This window comes from Monocercomonoides exilis, assembly GCF_001643675.1.
Source record: "Monocercomonoides exilis strain PA203 chromosome Unknown scaffold19-1596985, whole genome shotgun sequence".
NCBI classification, from domain to species: domain Eukaryota; phylum Preaxostyla; order Oxymonadida; family Polymastigidae; genus Monocercomonoides; species Monocercomonoides exilis.
Window position 1 is genome coordinate 108902 of NW_027150564.1, and position 17949 is coordinate 126850.

The 17949-nt window shown below is 39.9% G+C and overlaps 2 protein-coding genes across 2 annotated transcripts; one reads left to right on the forward strand and one right to left on the reverse strand.

The window, feature by feature from the left end:
• Positions 1 to 2068: 2068 nt before the first annotated feature.
• On the forward strand, positions 2069 to 10476 carry MONOS_8196 (putative ubiquitin carboxyl-terminal hydrolase 15; the record flags this gene model as incomplete). The annotated part of the gene is made up of 2 exons (XM_067878584.1): positions 2069 to 3607; positions 3742 to 10476. 2 exons carry the CDS (start codon positions 2069 to 2071, stop codon positions 10474 to 10476), a joined length of 8274 nt encoding a protein of 2757 aa, XP_067728326.1.
• A 125-nt stretch (positions 10477 to 10601) lies between these two features.
• Positions 10602 to 17868, reverse strand: MONOS_8197 (putative Protein kinase of the PAK; the record flags this gene model as incomplete). The annotated part of the gene is made up of 1 exon (XM_067878585.1): positions 10602 to 17868. The coding sequence occupies one exon, from the start codon at positions 17866 to 17868 to the stop codon at positions 10963 to 10965; it is 6906 nt and encodes a 2301-aa protein (XP_067728327.1). The 3' UTR covers positions 10602 to 10962.
• Positions 17869 to 17949: the final 81 nt, after the last annotated feature.

Genomic DNA, 17949 nt, shown 5'->3' on the forward strand with positions numbered 1-17949 from the left:
TCTGCCAACTTTTCCAACTAGCCTTCCTTTTCTCGGTGCTTGAACTGCATTCTTTATTACCGTACGGCTGAATTCCTTGGAATTAATATCATCCGTTATGCGAACTACTCCATCGACAACGATGTGAGCCATTCGCTCCAGCCGACTGTGATAATTCCTGTACTTGCGCGAAGACATTGCACGCTGTAATTTTTTCTAACCTTCTTTAAATTTTATTTCTGTTGATATTTTCATTTTTTAATAATATTTTTTAGATCATAACAATTTTTTATTTTTTTAATAGAAATGAATTAAAAAAATCGAAAAATAACATTTTTAACGAATTGAAGGTTTCATGCCCCATGTAACCCTCCAATTCCACACAGAAGTTCAATGAAGGGGCTAAACCCTCCCTATCTCCTCCCCACTCAAAATTGGGTTTGTTTTAAAACGTATTTATTTTTATCTATTGAATTCATACATATACTTAAAAATCTTTAAAAATATGAAATTGTGGGAAAAGTTAATGATTAATTAAAAAAAATGGTCTTGATAAAAAAAAAGGTCAAGATAAAATAATAACCCTAATTCAACAAAAGATTTTCTTATTAATTTTATTTCATTTTGTCTTTGGAGCTTTGTAATTATGAATATCATTTTCAAACAAATTTTGTGTTGTTGATGAATGAACAATCATGATATTCTCAATTTTGAAGAATGTCTGATTAAAGAAAACAAAAAAAAAAAAAAAAACTTCTGACGTGAAAAATCAATACTGACGGACGTGAAATAAAAATCTTCATCACGTCACGCAGGCTTTAAATAACCCAAATTTATTTTAAAAGACAAAAAATGTTATTTGCTCAAGAAAAAAAAAGTTCTTCCGAACAAATGAAAAACTTAATTATTCGATAAATAGTCATTGAGGAGATATAAACAAATATGCATTAATTTTTATGATTCTTTCTCACTAAAATTAAAATATAAGTTATAACATTTTGATCAAAAAATGTGAATGTTTAAGCAATAATTTTTTTAAACTTTGATCTGAAAAGATCAACTTGAGTACGAGAATTTATCCTGATAATGACAAAATTGGAAGGCATAACAACAGAAGAATTCGAACTTCTTAAGAAAGGATATAAAAAACAAGATTTTTTACACTTAGAAAGAGTTTATGTAATAGAAAAGAATTGGTTTGATGCTTTCTGCGAGGGGAAAGCTCAAGGACCAATTGATAATTCAATACTATTATTGGATGATCATTTATCATTTAATCCATGTTTGTTATCAAAAATAATTTTCAAAAATTTCCTGAATTTGCAATATTTTCCTATTTATTATAATTATATTTATTTTTTTAGCAAAAAATGAAGTGAAAGATTTTTCGATAACTACAGAAATTAATTGGAAAAAACTAATATCTGTGTATGGAGGAGGTCCTCAAATCACTTTAGATGTATTTTACAATAAAGGAACACCAATTTTAATTAAGTCTTATAATACATACTCAATTACAGCGAAAAATGTGTCAGGCGAAGTTATTGATAAAAAGAATTTAAAATGTGGAAAGTTTTTTAAGTTGCAACATTTTGTTGAGAAGTTAATCAATGAATTTCCACAACTGAAAAATTTATCTTTCAAGATATTTGTGCACGATAACAATTCCAAACCACTTGTCCTAAACGCAGACGCTTCTTTTCAGAGTCAGATTCCATCAACTTCTAATGAGCTAGTTGTAAGTTGCACTGAAAACGATGAACAAGATGTTTCAATTATTAACAGCCAGAAGTATTTAAGTGCATCTTCCGAAGGGTCAACACCTCAATCAATCACCAAAATAATAGCAGCCGCAGTTACATTGGCACAAGAAACAAAACAAGAATTTTCAAAAATTAATCCGTACAAAGAGCAAGTGAAAATTGGATCTGATCCTCATTATGATCGATTGTATTCTACATCAAATACTAAATATTCCGATAGTTACAAACCTTACAATTTTCAGTACAAACAAAACGAAACTCAGAAGACAATTTATGCATCACAAACATATTGCATGAATGAAAAAGCGAAGTACCTTAAGTGGAGGATGAAATTTAATCTTCCAGTGGAAGGATGGTGGAATATGCATGAAAAAGAACTTTCAGAGAAAGAACTTGAAACAGAAAAAGACTCAACTCAAACGAGCGTTGACAGTTTGCAGCATAAAAGCGATGCCACATTGAGAGAACAAAACGAAGTCAATACATTACCTCAAGTTGAGGAGCAACAACAAAGCAATATCAATCCCGAAGACAATTCAACATCGGCATCCATAAAACAAAAAGAGATGATAAACAATTCCATTGTCACTCCTCCTTCACATTCTCAACATCTTTCTAGCACTCTTCGCGAGCCAGTCTCTGAATGCATCAAAAACCCACAAGTTTCGCAGACTTTGCCAATTGAACCACCACACACATCAGAACTCATTCCACAACTCACTTCAGAAAAAGAAACTCCTCCTCCTCCCTCCTCTTCCTCTTCCTCTTCTTCCTCTTCTTCCTCTTCTTCTTCCTCTTCCTCTTCTTCTTCCTCTTCCTCTTCTTCTTTCTCTTCTTCTTCTGAATCACTTCACTCCACTTCAGTTAACACTTCATCCTCTCCATCTGCTGACTCCTCACTTGTTTCACCTGCGTCATTACCACCAAAATCCATTTCATCCATTCCATTTTCTTCAAAGGGATACTGGGTCTCTAACTTACCCACTCCATCTCCATCTCCATCACCTTCACCATCGTCCACTTCATTTCATTCAAATAATCTTTCTTCTTCTGCTGTTGCATCGTCTCCTTGTGCAACACCCTCTCCTCTCACCTCAAACACCTCTTCTTCTTCTTCCACAGATAATTCTGATTCAAAAGACACATTGTCTATTTTAAGCAATGCACTTTCGCAATCAACAAGCATCATTCATTATTCATCATCCACACCATTTCCTCCACCTCCTTCAACTCCAGTTAAGCCATTTCAGTCTGCCTCTTCCCTTTTCCCTTTTCCTTCATCAAACCGTCTTTATTCAATGAATTCTTCTTCTTCTTCTTCTTCTTCTTCTTCTTCTTCTTATTTATCCTCATCATATTCATCTCAATATGTGCCTGGACTGTGTGGCCTTCAGAACTTAGGCAACACATGCTACATGAACAGTGCTCTTCAGTGTCTTTCAGCGTCTGTCCCGTTGGTGGCGCATATGCTGTCGCTGCGCTGGATCGACGAGGTCAACATGGCGAATGTGCTCGGGTGGAAAGGCGTTCTTGCTGAGGCCTTTGCCGAATGGGTCGGAGAAATGTGGGTTCCGGGCACATGGACAGAGGAGAACAGGAAGGAGACAGAAAGAGAAATGTGGGGGGATCAATCAAAAGTTAGTGAAAACAAACAGAATAATGATAAAGCAACAGATTTGTCTTCAAGCTTTTCTATTTATTCTCGAACAGGATACAACAACTCAGCAAATCAGAACAAAAAATATTCGTATCGAGTTGTCTCACCTTCGCATCTCAAAAGTGTGATTGGAAGATGTGCAAAGCAGTTTTCAGGATATTCGCAACAGGACTCACAGGAACTTATCAGTTTTCTTTTGGATGGATTGGTATGATTGCATTTGTCTTATTTTGAAATATTTTCTTTTTATAATATTTTTTTATTTATTTCTTTAAATCAATTTGCTATTTGCTTGAATGATTATCAACGCAATTTACTTTGTCAAATAACAATTCTTTTTAGCACGAAGACCTCAACCGTGTGAAAGAGAAGCCATATGTCGAGTCTCCCTCCTTCTCCACCACGAGCGACATGACAAAGGACTCCCTCGTTGCGTGGGATGCGCATCTGAAGCGGAACAACTCGATGATCGTTGACTTGTTTCAGGGGCAGCTGAAGTCGACTGTCACCTGCCCGACCTGCGGCTTCTCTTCTGTGACGTTTGATCCATTCACCATTCTGTCGCTGCCTTTGCCATCAGAGAAGCACAAACAAGGAGCAATCTGGCAGCCAGACGGAGGGCTGGCTGGAGGGAAAGAGCAGCTGTGTGTGATTGTAATCACACAGCAGCAGAACACGAAGGAAGGACGGAGGAAATGGAACTGCGAAACAGTGCTGTGGAAGATGAAGTGCGCACCTGAGTGTTACAGAGTGGAATGGAAGAGGAGAAAGAACGCACTTCTTCGGGAAGGCGCTGGAGAAGAAGAAATTCAAACCAAAAAAAGAGAATACAAAGAGGAAGTGAACAAAATGATCGATGAATTTAAACATTTAATCAGAAAATATGATGATGTTGATGCTGATGGCAACGAGCAAGAAAGCAATGATTCAAATTCAGAACTTCCTTGTATGTGTCCTGTGGAGATTCATTTGTCTCTTTATCACACAAAAACAGTTGGCGATGTTCTCTCAGCAGTGAACGATATGTTTGAGTTGAATTCCACGTGGAAAGGGAAGAAAGCAGATGAAAGCAAATGCGAAAACAACGGTCCTTCTGCAAATGAAAAGCAGACGTCGCTGGTTGCCCTCTGCGATTCTTCCATAGCAGCATCATCCACAATATACAGATACACATACACCAGTTCATATAACACTGCCTCCGCTTTCACAAAATCATTCACTCGCCTTTCAGAGAACAAAGAGGTTGGGTCTCTTCGAGGAAGGAAAATTGTGGTGATGCAAGTTGAAGGGGTTGAAGAGACGAAAGGCAAACAATCAACTTCTTCTGTTCTGAAGCTCATAAGAGAGAAAGAAAAGAAAATTGATACTAAACACACAAATGCGCAGACATCATCTGCTTCATCTGCAGATTCTAATAAAGGATTGCATTCAGCGTCACAGCCATCATCAGACTCAACTCTTCAAACAACGAAGCCACAATCTTTTGAGAAGAAAGAAGAAGAAACAAATAACAAGAAAGCAGATGAGAACAATGTTCAGGAATTGAAAGAAGAAAAACCAAAGAACAGTCCAAAAGACGAGCAAGAGCTTGAAAGACTGAGAAGACAGAGAGAACGAGAAGAAATGCTTGAAGAGAAGAGAAAGTTAGCAGAAAAGAAAAGATATATTTCTCCATTTTCGTCAGATTCTGACGGGGAAACACTAAGTAACACTTGGCCAGACGAAGTTTCATTTAAAATTCCGTCGACATCAGAAGCTATTGTATTACGCACGCCAACGCCGAACGACCCAGAACCTTCAAAGGATCTTGATCATATGACAAACACAGCAGCTGATTATTCATCGTTTATTCTTTGTCATTCAATCACAGTGTCTGTTTATCTTTCTTCAATAAATTCATTTTATTCGTCTACTCCGTTTTCAAAGATCAAAGCAGCTACTCCTCCAATTGTCGTATCAATTAAGCGAAAGAAAGATTCTGTGGAAGACTTTTTAAGAAAGATTTGGGAAGCAGTTAAGCAATACATCAACCCGAGCCGCTACAAAGAATGGATAGAAAGCGAAGAACGCAAAGAAATAGAACGCAAAGAAAGAGAAGAAATGGTGACTGTGAAAGAAAACATTGACAAATATTCGAGAAAGGACGAGAAATGGCGAAGGAAGCAGAAGGAGTTGGAAGACGAAAAGAGAAAGAAAGAACAGGCAGAACGCATTTCGAAGCTGAATCAGTTGAGATTGGCGAGACTAGAAAAATTATCTTTGACGAGGAAAGATGAAAAGCAGATGCAAAATAAAGACGATGAAGAATCACGAATCAAGAAGACTAATTCTTATCAAAGAGGAAATAGCGAAGAAGATGATGACGAAGGATCTTCACTGCTCAGTTCAATGAACTCTTTTGAAGGCGATCAATCAACTCTAAACACCACAGCTTCATTCAAAGGATCTTCTTCTTCACACTTATTTTCATCAGCACCTTGTGATACCAACAAACCAAAGGCATCTGGAATATTTCTGGAAGGGTTTACGTATTTCCCTGGGGTTCTGACAGAAAGCGAGCGGCAAGCACGCTTAATGCACAGAATGAAGGCTGTGCATCAATCAGGCAAAAAACCATCAATCCCAGCAGATCAACCTGGACGCACACGAATGATCCTTTATGCATGGATTGATAAACTGTCTGAAGAAGAGAAAGAGAAGCAGAAGACTTTCATTGCCCGCTGGATGAGGGAAGCCCCGCAGCTTGAGTCTGATCTGTCTGATGTGCTGGGCAGAATAACTGAAGATGCAGAGATGATTGGAAGCTTGAGCGAGTTGACTGATGCAGCAGCTGTTATGATGGAGGAATGGGCAGATGAGATGAAGCAAAGAGAGAAAAGAAGACAAAAGAAGGCAAATAAACAATCAGTGAATGAAAATTCCGCTGATACAACATCAAACAAGAGCTCTTCATCAGCTCCTATAAGTACAGGAACATCTTCTACCGTAATTGAAGAACAGTCGACAATTCCAAGTTTTCTGTGCTCATATTTCTATATTTCACCAGATATCCTTCAGAAGATATTTGAAACTGTTAGTTTATTTGGTTCATTCACACACTTATTTGACCAAGTCATTGAAGATAACATAAAGTCCAGTTCCTCTTTGACTGTTTCGCCTTCTTCAAAAATTAAGAAGTTTGTGATGGAGAATGCAGAGCTTATTGATGCAGTGTGTGATGAGATAGAGCAATATGCGAGGAGTAATTATTATTTCGCGATGAAGCTGGATGAAGGCTTCTACACAAATCCCATGTTCTGGCCTGTTGCTCCATCAGATCGCAATTGTGGATCACGCTCAATTTCAAACACATTAAGCTCTTCAGACTCTTTGCAGGGTAATTGTAACGAACTTGATGATGAAAACACGGATTGGCCCGAAGAATATGATGACTGGAATGATGCTGCAAGCAATGGTAATGCTTCAGATCGACAAAATGAAAGAAATGATCGCTCGGATATGTCATTACCTGAAGATTCTCAATTTTTAGACACTCAGGTTGATTCTTCATCAGAAGAAGATGTGCTTGGAAAAGATGATGACGACGATGATATCAACTACCAGTCAAAACTATATGGTAAGCCAGTAACAAAACATAGAAAACTTAAACATTCTAAAATGAATACTTTCAATTCTGAAATAGAGCGTTTGCAGGATTTGTCAAATGCATTGCTTCCATTGAGGAACGGTGATTACATTCTCTATGAAGACGAGCAAGATCCATTCGAAGATGAAATGGATGATGTTTTAAAGGAAATGAATGCTTTTCCCAGTGACTCTTCGAATTCATCAATGTTTTCTAGAAATGGTTCAATGAGGGCAACATTGCCTAAATCCATGTCAACGCGCGCTCACAGAATTTTGTCAATTATGCTGATGAAAGATGTCTGCGAATTGGTGGAAAAGGAAAAAGAAAGAATGACTTTGAAGAAACTCAAAGAAGATTCTGCATCCACCTCTGAAGCTCATGAAAATGACAATGCACAAGAAGATGGAGATAATTTAACTTCAAAAGAAAAAGATTCACAAACAACATCGAAACAGAAATCTTCACTTTCGACGTTGTCTTCAAAAAGAGATAAGATATTAAATGATATTCAGGATGGAGAAAAGGAATTGCTCGAGATTGAAAGGTCGTTATCCAAAAATAACACTGAAAATAATGAAAGAAGTGGAAACAAGCGAAATGATGGAAAATCTTCAGGCAATTCATCAACAAGAAATCTGCAATTGATCAATGAAAAGAACATCGAAACAAATTGTAGTGATACAAACAATGATTCAAACGAGATTTCAATTGAAGTCGATACAAATGATGACGAAAGCAGTGAAATATCTGAAAGTGACAATGAAGATACTGATGATTCGACAGATTACAAAAACAATTCAGAGGAGGATGACAGCATTTACTCAGAAGCGCTTTCTCATCTGAAAAAGACAAAGAAAAGAAGCACAAGCGCTGTGGTAATTGATGATAAAACGCCTTCAATCACTTCATTTTTCAAGCGAGTGAAAGAGACAAGCGATTCAGCATTGCCAAAACCCGAAGAAAAAAAATCGACCCAATTGGTCAGTTCTCTTTCCTCGAATAACACTACTACAGACGTTAACACTTCTAATTCATCAACTTTACCGAGTGTAGAAAACTCTGAACAAAATACGCAACAAAGCTCAAGTTGCGATAGCAAAATGTCTGATGATGAGGATGCAAATCCTTTGCTGTCTGAAACTCGCTTGTACCGAGAGCCTTTGTTTGGAACTGATAATGCTTTTTCTTCGTTCACCTCAAAGCAATCAAATTCACTATGCTACGAAGACTTAACTGATGGAGCATGGTTTTCTGTTCCAGCCAGAAAAAAGCATTTCCATCGATGCAATAGAGAGAGATGTGGAATTGGAAAGCAATGGTTGCTTAAACAAGAGGATAATTACAAATGGCCTGAAGATCTGTTTGAAAGCCCAGAAATGCAGATATCGAGTATTTTAGAAGACATTAATCAAGAAGATGATTTGAATGATTCCCAACAAATGAGTGAAGATGATTCTGTGATTGACGATGCTGATGATGATGATACTGAAACTCCAAATCAACTTTTTGAAGAAATAGAAACAGCACTTGAAGACGAAGAATGGTTGGCTTCTCTTCAACTTCCAAGCCGTGCGTTACTCCCGTTTCGTGTTGTGACTGGCAACGTGGAGAACGAAAAATGGCTTTATGAAATAAACTCTGTTTGCATTTCAACAATTCAGACGAATAATGTAGAAGGGCAAATTGAAAAGCAAAATGGGAAAGAGATTCAAGATTATAATATTTTATCATTGGACAGTATTCTCCAAAAGCGGAATTCGGATTCTGTTAAGAATTGGGAACTCCAGCAGTTTGAAGCAGAGGAGAAAATAAGACAAAAGAATTTGCACAAATTCCAACAAAAGGAAGGAATAGACACAATAGAAGACACGAAAGACAGCGATGAAAATAATGAATCCAGACAGAAAACTTCAATTCCAGAAAAAGAAGAGACGGAAATAAGCCTTGTTTGGATTGCACCACAAGTGATTGATGCTCACAAATCACTCAGAATTATTGAAGATTGGTCGAAAAGAAAGTGGATGATGGATATGCTCAAAGAGAAAGAGTTGTTTGAGAAAAAACAGCGAGAAGAAGAAGAAAGAGACGAATTTGAAGAGGAAAACGAAGAAAATAGAAACTCTGAAGATCCTTCGCACATGGTAAATGATAACATGATTCAAACCGATAAAGGCAAAGCTTCACATGAAGAGATGAATGAGCAAATGGAAGATGAAGATACTCAAAAAGAGAACAGGCTTTTGCAGATGAAGACAGCAGAGACATTAAGTGACAACGATTTTATTCCAGACAAAACTGCATTATCACTGAACAAAGATTCATCCTTATCTTCTAACAAAAATGACTATAAAAAGAAAAATCACATTACAACACTTCAGGATTGCTTCCGTTTGTTCTGCAGGAAGGAGCAGCTCAGTGAAGACAACATGTGGTACTGCCCCAAATGCAAAGCTCATCAACAAGCTTGGAAACAAATGGACATTTGGCGATTACCTCCTTTGCTAATCATCCAGTTGAAGAGATTTTCATCAACTGCTTCGTCGCTTTCTTCTTTCTCAACATTCGATCCATATTCGTCATCATATTATGGAATGTCTCAATTTTCTCGAAGAGAAAAATTGACAGATTTTGTGGATTATGGCGTGGATGCTGAAAACTTTAAAAGATGGGAGCGATGCAATCCTTCCGTGATTGATTCATTTGCAGAGAAAGAGGTGAAGCAATATTCTTTTAATGAGCAGAAAGATACACAAGTTAAGAAAGAGAATGTTAACGTCGAGCTTAAAAATGATAATGGAACAGAAGAAGAAAAGAATTCAAAGCAACAAAGCGAAGTGGAAATCGACATATCCAATCAGAGTATTGCTCAATGTGCTGAAAATTCAGTTGAGAATAGTCAGAATGGAGAAATAAACAGCTCGTCATACGACGCTAAAGCTACGCCACTTCCTGAATTGAGCAATGCACAAAGCCAAAAAGAAAATGAAAAGCTGACAAGCCCACAATTATTAAATTATTCGAACATGAAACTATCACAAGAAAGTGGTTCTTATGCACCAAAATACCCACCTATTTACAATTTATATGCTGTTTCCATTCACAGCGGTGGGACTGGAGGTGGGCATTACACTGCAAAGGCCTTATCCCCACTTACACAGCAATGGCATTCATTTAATGACAGCTACGTATCAACAGAAGGTGGATACACAAAATGGATGACGGATTCAAAGTCTGATTGCAAAGATGATAAGAAAGATGATGATGATGATATCAGTTCATATCCTCCTTCTGTCGTTTGCGGAGATGCTTATGTTCTTTTCTATAGGAGGGAAAACATTCCCTTCAACAAGGAGGTTATTGAAGGAGCTTTGAGAGAAGCTGAACAGAAAATTGCTGAAGAAGAAAGTTCCATAAAAAAGGACGAGGAAGCAAAAAAAGAAATGATATAATATTTTATTAAGTATTACTTAAGCGAATTTATAAATATTTTCTTGTTGTATTTATTTCGTAAACTTGAAATCAAAGTCTAAAATTTTGAGTAAACTTTCATTTCATTTCATTTCATTTCATTTCATTTTTTTTTTTTTTTTTTTTTTTTTTGACATATCACTTACAAATGAAAGAATTCTTTGTTTATTTTTTACAAATTGGAACGTGAAGGTTTTAAATATAACCGAAAATTTAAACTACAAATTTTGAAACAATTATTAAATACTTAACTTTGTTTCAAGAAATAGCAAAATCTCGTTCGAGAAACAAATACATAATCAAAGAACTCATTTACGTGAAACTTAAATTGGAAGAAAACATACACAAAAACTCTATTTGAAAATATAACAAAAAAGACATTCGAAAAAAATTAATATAGAACGAATTTGCATGCGTCAAAATAAGAATTCAGAGAATAACTTTCAAAAATCCAAATAAAGCAAAAGTTAGTTTTCCTTCTTCTTTTTGGCTTTTGCCGATGGGCATTCCTTCGATATATGCCCCACCATCCCGCACACAAAGCAAACTCTGGTGTCTTGAAAGTTGCACTCCTTTGAAGAATGCCCCATTCTCCCGCATCTGAAGCACGAATGCCTCGACACATCGAGATCCTTGTTGTGATGAGGGCAATTGATGAACATATGTCCTTTTTGACCACAATGATAGCATCTTTCTCCTTTCACTTTTTCGTGTTGGGCAACAGACCCGCTTTTCATATCAGTCACCGAATCACCCTCCATATTTGACAGCAACTGCTTTTTCACTTCAGGCGCTTCAATCAGAAGAGGTTTAATGCTCTGTTTCAGTGGATTAGTAAAGGAGGAAATAGGCATCTCAATAGGAGCTTGCCATGAAGGTCGCAGTATTTCATTGCTTTTGTCGGGCAATGGAAGAATGGGTTGGTCTTGTTGAAGGGGCAGAACCCGTTGCCCAGGGATAGGCAAAATACCAGGAACGTTGAATGCGTTGACATCTTCTCTTCTTTTCCTGCTCAATTCAATTTCTTGTTCTATTCTTGGATATGTTTTTGCTTCATTTATTGGACTTTGTAAAGGTGGGAATAATGGAGCCACATCTGCCTTGTTAACAAATGGCTGCTTGATCTGTATTGTCCGGCCATGCGAATCAACAAAAGAAGGAAATGGCAACAAACCCTGCTGAACATAAGGCTGCTGTGGAATTGGATAAGAGGAGTTTGACAGTTGAGGCATTGGTGCAACTGGTGGCTTGCTGGTATTTTGTGCAGTCATCACAAAGCTTTGCTTGTCGACAGTCTGCTGATAAGGCATATTTTGAGGAACGGCATTCGATGCAGGTGAACGGTACATCAAAAGGCCAGATGCTTGAGCAGGATCTCGATATTGTTCGAAGCATACTTGAGGAGGATATTCTGAAGTGAAAGATGGCTGAACGCCATTTTTGTAAGGCATGCACTGCTGCATGGGCATCGCCATGGGCAACGGTGAAGACGACGCTGGGGACAGAATTATGGGAAGTGGAGTGTTTAATAGCGGCTGATCGGTCATTGTGAGAGAAGAGGCTGGCAGAAGCGGAGGAGAGAAAAAGGGACTGATTGCGAGCATCCCAGGCTGTGAAGAAAGAGACGATGCTGAGAAGATCACAGGAGGAACAGAAGAATCTTGCAGAAGCGGGGCATTGCTACGCGAGTTAGCACGTTCGGGATTTGTGTCCTGGCGACTGTTTGCGCTGCTTGAGAGAGGAGACGATGAAGGATCAATTACACGTGGTGGAACAACGATTGGTGCAGGAGGATAAACGGAAGAACGATTAACACCTTGATTAGCTGAATAAGTGGGTGCATTTGAGGTATTATGACTTAACTCTGGACGTGCCTGGGAATCAAAAGCAGAAATGCTATCATTTGTTCTGCTATTTAAACTAGAATCTATTGTCCGCTGATCCAAAGAGTTGGTTTGAACATTCTGTAAATCTTGAGTGCTGTGCAAAAATCTTTTTTGATTGTCACTCTCTCCAGATTTCAGATCCTTCTGAACTTTTTCAAGATTAACTTCTGAAGGAACTTGAATGAAAGTGGATTGTGTTGATGAATTGGATGTAATGTTTGATTTTTCTCCGTCTTTTGAGTTCATCAGCAGATTAACATCAGAACCAGTTTTTGAACTGATGTCAGCAGATCTGTTAGACCCCAATGCCATTTCCAAAGATGAGTTTGAGTTTGTTCGAGAATTATGCGACTGATTGGAAGCGGTTGAATCAGCTTTCCCAGTAAATTCCTTAGGACCACTGGGAGAAAGGCCAAGATGAGTTGGTGCAGGAAGCAGTGGTCCGAGTGCTCGCTTAGGCAGTATTTCTCCATCCATTGTCACAATTATCGGCTGAGGATGAGTCAAAGGCATCGAAGTGAAGTTTGAAGAAAACGTGCTTATGTTGTTGGTACGAGAAGAGGAAGAATCTGAAGCATCTCTTGTGGACGTATTTAAGGTCTCTGAAAAGCTGTGCATCGACGGAGGAGGAGAAGTGGAAGTGGAAGAGGAAGAAGAGGATCTTGGCGATGAGCAAGCGGATGACGTGCTTAAGGCAGATGTGGAGCTTGTATCAGACAAAAACGAACTTGTTGAAAGTGAGGAAGAAGAAGTGAGTGAAGATGGAGTTTGGGAAGCTGACGAATCAGTTGAGACAGAAGAGGAAATGGAAGACGGAAAATGCATCTGCAAAGGAAAGCTTCTGCCTGTCGAATTCAAAGGATCGTGCGAATTCGACAGAGAAGAAGAGGTAGTTGGAGTGGCAAACGATTTTGAAGCATCTTCAGAACTGGAAGAAGGTGCTGTGGATGTGTTTGCCAAAGATGACGGTGAATGAGCACCAGACCGAGTGTTCATAATTTGCTGTTCTTCTTTGTTGGCAGAGGGAGCAAAGATCGATGCTGTCTCGACAGTAAACATAGATGTGTTGCTTGTCTGGTTCGTGTACAAGAGAGAAGGCGGCTGCAGCGCAGAATAATCAAACGAGGCGCCGTCGTGGTCGATTGTTGACTGAGTCCCTGTGTCTGAAAGATGAGTGGATGCAATCGAATTCACGCTGCGTCCTTCGACAACAGAGCAGCGTGGAGAAGAAGTTGAGAGCATCTCCTTTTTGTCAGTGGCCATGCTGTCAGAGTAAGTGGCGGAGGAGTTCTTTTCTTCGATCAAAGAAGAAGTGCTGGAGACATCTGATGTTTCCGCTTTTGAAGAAGTCTGCTGATAAAAGGGAAGAGAAGATGGCTGCTCTTCTGCTTGATTATTGTCTGCAGCATAACTTGCACTGGAATGCTGCTCAAATCTGCTAAGATCTTCATCATCACGCTTTTCTTTCTCTTCTTTTTGAACTTGTTCTTCAGTAATGTTTTTTTGCTCTGGTGTTTCTTTTGTGTCATTTATGGAAAAGTTATTTGAAAGTACATCTTTTTCTCCGCTCAGCTGCTGAGTGACTAGTGGAATGTCATTGTTTAGAACCAAATCAACTCCAACGTTTATTTTTTCATCTGCAAAACGCAAATTATCGATCATTGAAAATTTTTCTGTTGATGTCTCACTTTTCTTCACAGAAGTAGCATTTCCTTCGTTTATGTTGTGTTGTTGTTCTGCTGATGAAGAAACTGATTGATTTTCGTCTAATTCTTGGTTCTTTTGAGAATTTGTCTGTGTATCAGTTTCTTTTGCGATTGCTTTGTTCTCAGCTTCTCGTGAACTGTCCTTCTGAGAAGGCAATTCATTGCTAACTGTCTTTTCATTGGAAGGATATAGTGTTGAAGTGTTTAGTGCACTTTGTAATGAATTGCCTGTAATTGCTGATGTTTGTTCATTCACATCCAATTTTGTGTTGGACGTTTGAGAAATCAGCTGCTCCTCTGGCAGCAGGTCAAGATGAACAGCCGCCACATTCAAATGCCCATCAACAGGAAGAGATTTCTTCTTCTTCTTCTTCTTCTTTTTTCTTGTCCCGTCCTCGTAAATAAACTCAATCACTTCGTCGTCTTCTTCTCCTCCTTCTTCCCCGTCCTTCCTCTTCTTCTTCTTCTTCCTGACGATCCTGTGCACAGGCACATCTTCCCCTCTTTCTGTGATGAGTGAGTGCATCAGGCTGCTTCCAATGCCATTTGCTTCGCTCAAACCAGCCGAGTGGCCAGAGACACGGCGATCAGACGACGTCTGCTGAAGGGCAACAATTGAATGATCTGATTTTGCATTGGACTGGGAAGAGGAATGACTTCCTGTTATATCCTCATCTGAGATATGTGGCTGCATCTCTTTGTGCTCGGTGCGAAATAAAGCAGAGCTGTTTGATTGATCGTTGGATGTGTTTGAAGGATGGGCATTCATTTGCTTCAGAGCATTTGCATCATTAGTGTCATCAGGATGAGAATATGTCTTCTTTTCATTGGGAGAGTGCTTGTTTGCCAGATACGATGCAGGTGAAAGAGATATAGAAGCACCAGACGTTGAAGGATAAGATTGAAGGGAGTTGTTCAGACTCGAATGTCCTGTCTCATCAGTCAGTGAAGATGGAGATGGGGCAAGCTGAGAGGTAAAACTCGACAGCGGAGAAGCAAAGTTCGAAGAACCAGAACCAGAAGAGGAAGAAGAAGAAGAGGAGGAGGAGGAAGAACCAGAAGCCAATGCAGACGAAGAAGAAGATGACAGAACAGAAGCAAGATTATCTGACGAATACTGCACAGTTGTCTCATAAGACCCCCTCTGAAACTCGAGAAAGTCTGCTGAGCCAATTTGGCTTTCCTCCGAAAAATGCGACGATCCCATCGACTGCTGCTTGGAGGAGGACTTGAGCACATCTCCGCTGAACGGCGACTGGAACGAGCTGAAGGCGTCAACATGGTGCAGCGAAGGGGAGGAGAACCCAGACCCAACGAAGCTGTCCATGTCATTTGGCGAGGGAGACAGCAGCGCCTGTGCCGAGCGAGGGGACAGAGAGCCAGCAAATGACTGGGGAGAGCCAGCGGGGTAGGCAGAGCTGATGGCAGAGAACGGGAGAGCAAAGAGAGGAGAGGCGCCCATTGCAGAGTTGGAGGACTTTGCAATTGTCGCTGCTGTTTCAGAGAGATATTGCAGATCGTCTTCAGGCAGCATGTTTGTGTCGTCAGAGGGAAGAAGACTGAAACTCTCAGACGAATGGCGTTGGAGCTTGCGCGGATGATACGGCTCAGCTGTGAGAGAAAGGGAGAGGGAAGAGGTTGAGGAATTACGCAAAAGCTCCTTCGGTTTGGAGGAGTTGGAGGAGGATGAGGATGAGGTAGAGGAAGAGGCAGCAGTCTTGGAGCGCAGTTGGAGAGGGATGATTGTTGGTCGTGCATTCAGCAGAGAGGAGTCGGCAGAGCTGAGGCTGCTTGTGGTTGGCAACTGCACATACTCAGAAGGTGGGGAGGTGATTGAGCGTGGTGAGGAGACCAGCGAGGAAGGCGGTGAAGAGGCAGTTGATTGGTGCTCAGAAGGCTCAGAAAGAGTTGTGTGGTTCTCTTTGCTGTGCAGCTGATGTGTCTGCTGCAGCGTCTGTGGAACTGAAGTTGGCTGGGAGATCTTTTGGTAGGAGATTTGAGAGTTTATTCCTTGCAGACGCCGGATTGGGGGAGAGGAGTGAGGAGTTGTTGATTGCATGGAAGGAGAGAAGGAAGGGAAGTGCGGGTGGGAGGTATGGCGATGGGGCGATGTGAGAAACGGAGAGGAGGTTGGGAAAGAAGGAGAGGAAGAATTGGCAGAGGTGGAAGAGTTGGAGGAAACAGATGAAGGAATAGAAGAAGAAGAAGAAGAAGTAGAAGTAGAAGAAGATGATGATGATGACATCGACACAACCATTTTAGGATGGCTGCCTGAATGAGAAATGGACGAAATGGTAGAAATAGCTGGAACAGCTGTTGGAGTGGGAGCAAACAGGGAGGAAGGGAAGGAGAACGAGGCAGATTCCAGTGAATGTGCAGGAGAAGTGGTGGAAGCATACTGATCATGATAAGTGATGAAAAGGGGGGACTGACAGGAGGAAGGAGAAGAGGAGAAGGCAGGCGAGGCAGAAGGTGAAGAGGCTGTTCCATATGAAGTTATTGAAGTGAAAGAGGCAGCAGGAGAATGTGTTGTCTGAGAAGCAGAGTGGACAAGAACAGGAATGTCACAGGAGATAAGCGTGGACTTGACAATGGTGCTTGTGGGAGACAGAGACAATTCAGCAGTAGCAGAAGAAGAAGAAGTGAGAGATGCTGTTGAAAGTACCTTTGGTTGAACAGAAAAAGGATTGTGTGACAGTTTTTTCTTATCGGGTGAGTTTGTCGTGACATTTTGAATACCGCTTTTACTGTCGAATTGATGAGGGTGTGTTCTGCTGGGGAGGAGAGATGGGAATGAACTGAAGATTGGGCGACTTTGAGGAGGAGATTGAGTCACAGAAGAAGATGGTGCAAGTGAAGTGACTGATGATGATGTCGAAATGGAAGAAAAAGATGATGAAGAAGAAGGCATCGCCGTCATCGATGCAGAAGGGAAGGAAGATGATGGAGTGGAACTGGAAGCAGCAGAAGAAGAGGAAGAATGCTCTGAATGAGGTGAGTCATCTGACGAAGAATCTGCTATCAAATCAACATCCATCGCAAACAGCGAATGCCCCAGAAGCTCTGCTGCTGTAGGTCTCATCAGGGGATTTGTTGCCGTGCATGCTGTTACAAAGCTTTTCATCTTTTCAGAGCATCGCAGTTCTGGCAGTGGAAGAAACTGCTGAAACGAGAGTTGCGATAAATGCATAGATAACGCATTGGACGAAACAGAGACAAATGGATGCGTTCCAGTGAGAAGCTCGAGCGCTGTTATTCCCAAAGACCAGACATCCGATTTCAGATTAGGATGTGAAGGATTTGTGATCTCCTCAGGAGCTGTCCAAGGAGTAATAATTCGGATTCTTTTTTGACTCATTGCTTGTGGAAAAGATAAAAGACGGCTCATTCCAAAGCATGATAGCAAAACTTCACCTGTTTTAGATATAATAATATGTGAGGCACTAAGGGCTTCATATCTCCTCCCCAAAGTGTGAAGGTAAGCCAAAGCAACTAAAGTCTCATGAAGTATTTTTACAACTTGTTTCTCTGAAAAAGGACCTTTTTGAGTTAAAAACTTTTTTGCGCTGTTTGGGTAATAATCAACAATTAGCCACATCTTGTTTCCAACAGTAAGGTTTCCTCGAAACGTAACAAAACGAGGAGGTGTATTTCTTTTCAAAAAATCGAGATCGGACAGAAGAGCTCTACTATGATTTCCTAAAAGATTAAGTGAAATAGATAGAATGGTACACGGTGATTCTGTTGGTTTGTAGGTGCTGCATTCAAATTTTGTTTCCATCAAAATTTTGAACATGAAAAAATGCAAACAAAATTTTTAATTTATTTATGAAAAATGCAAAAAACACGTGCAAACGCTCGA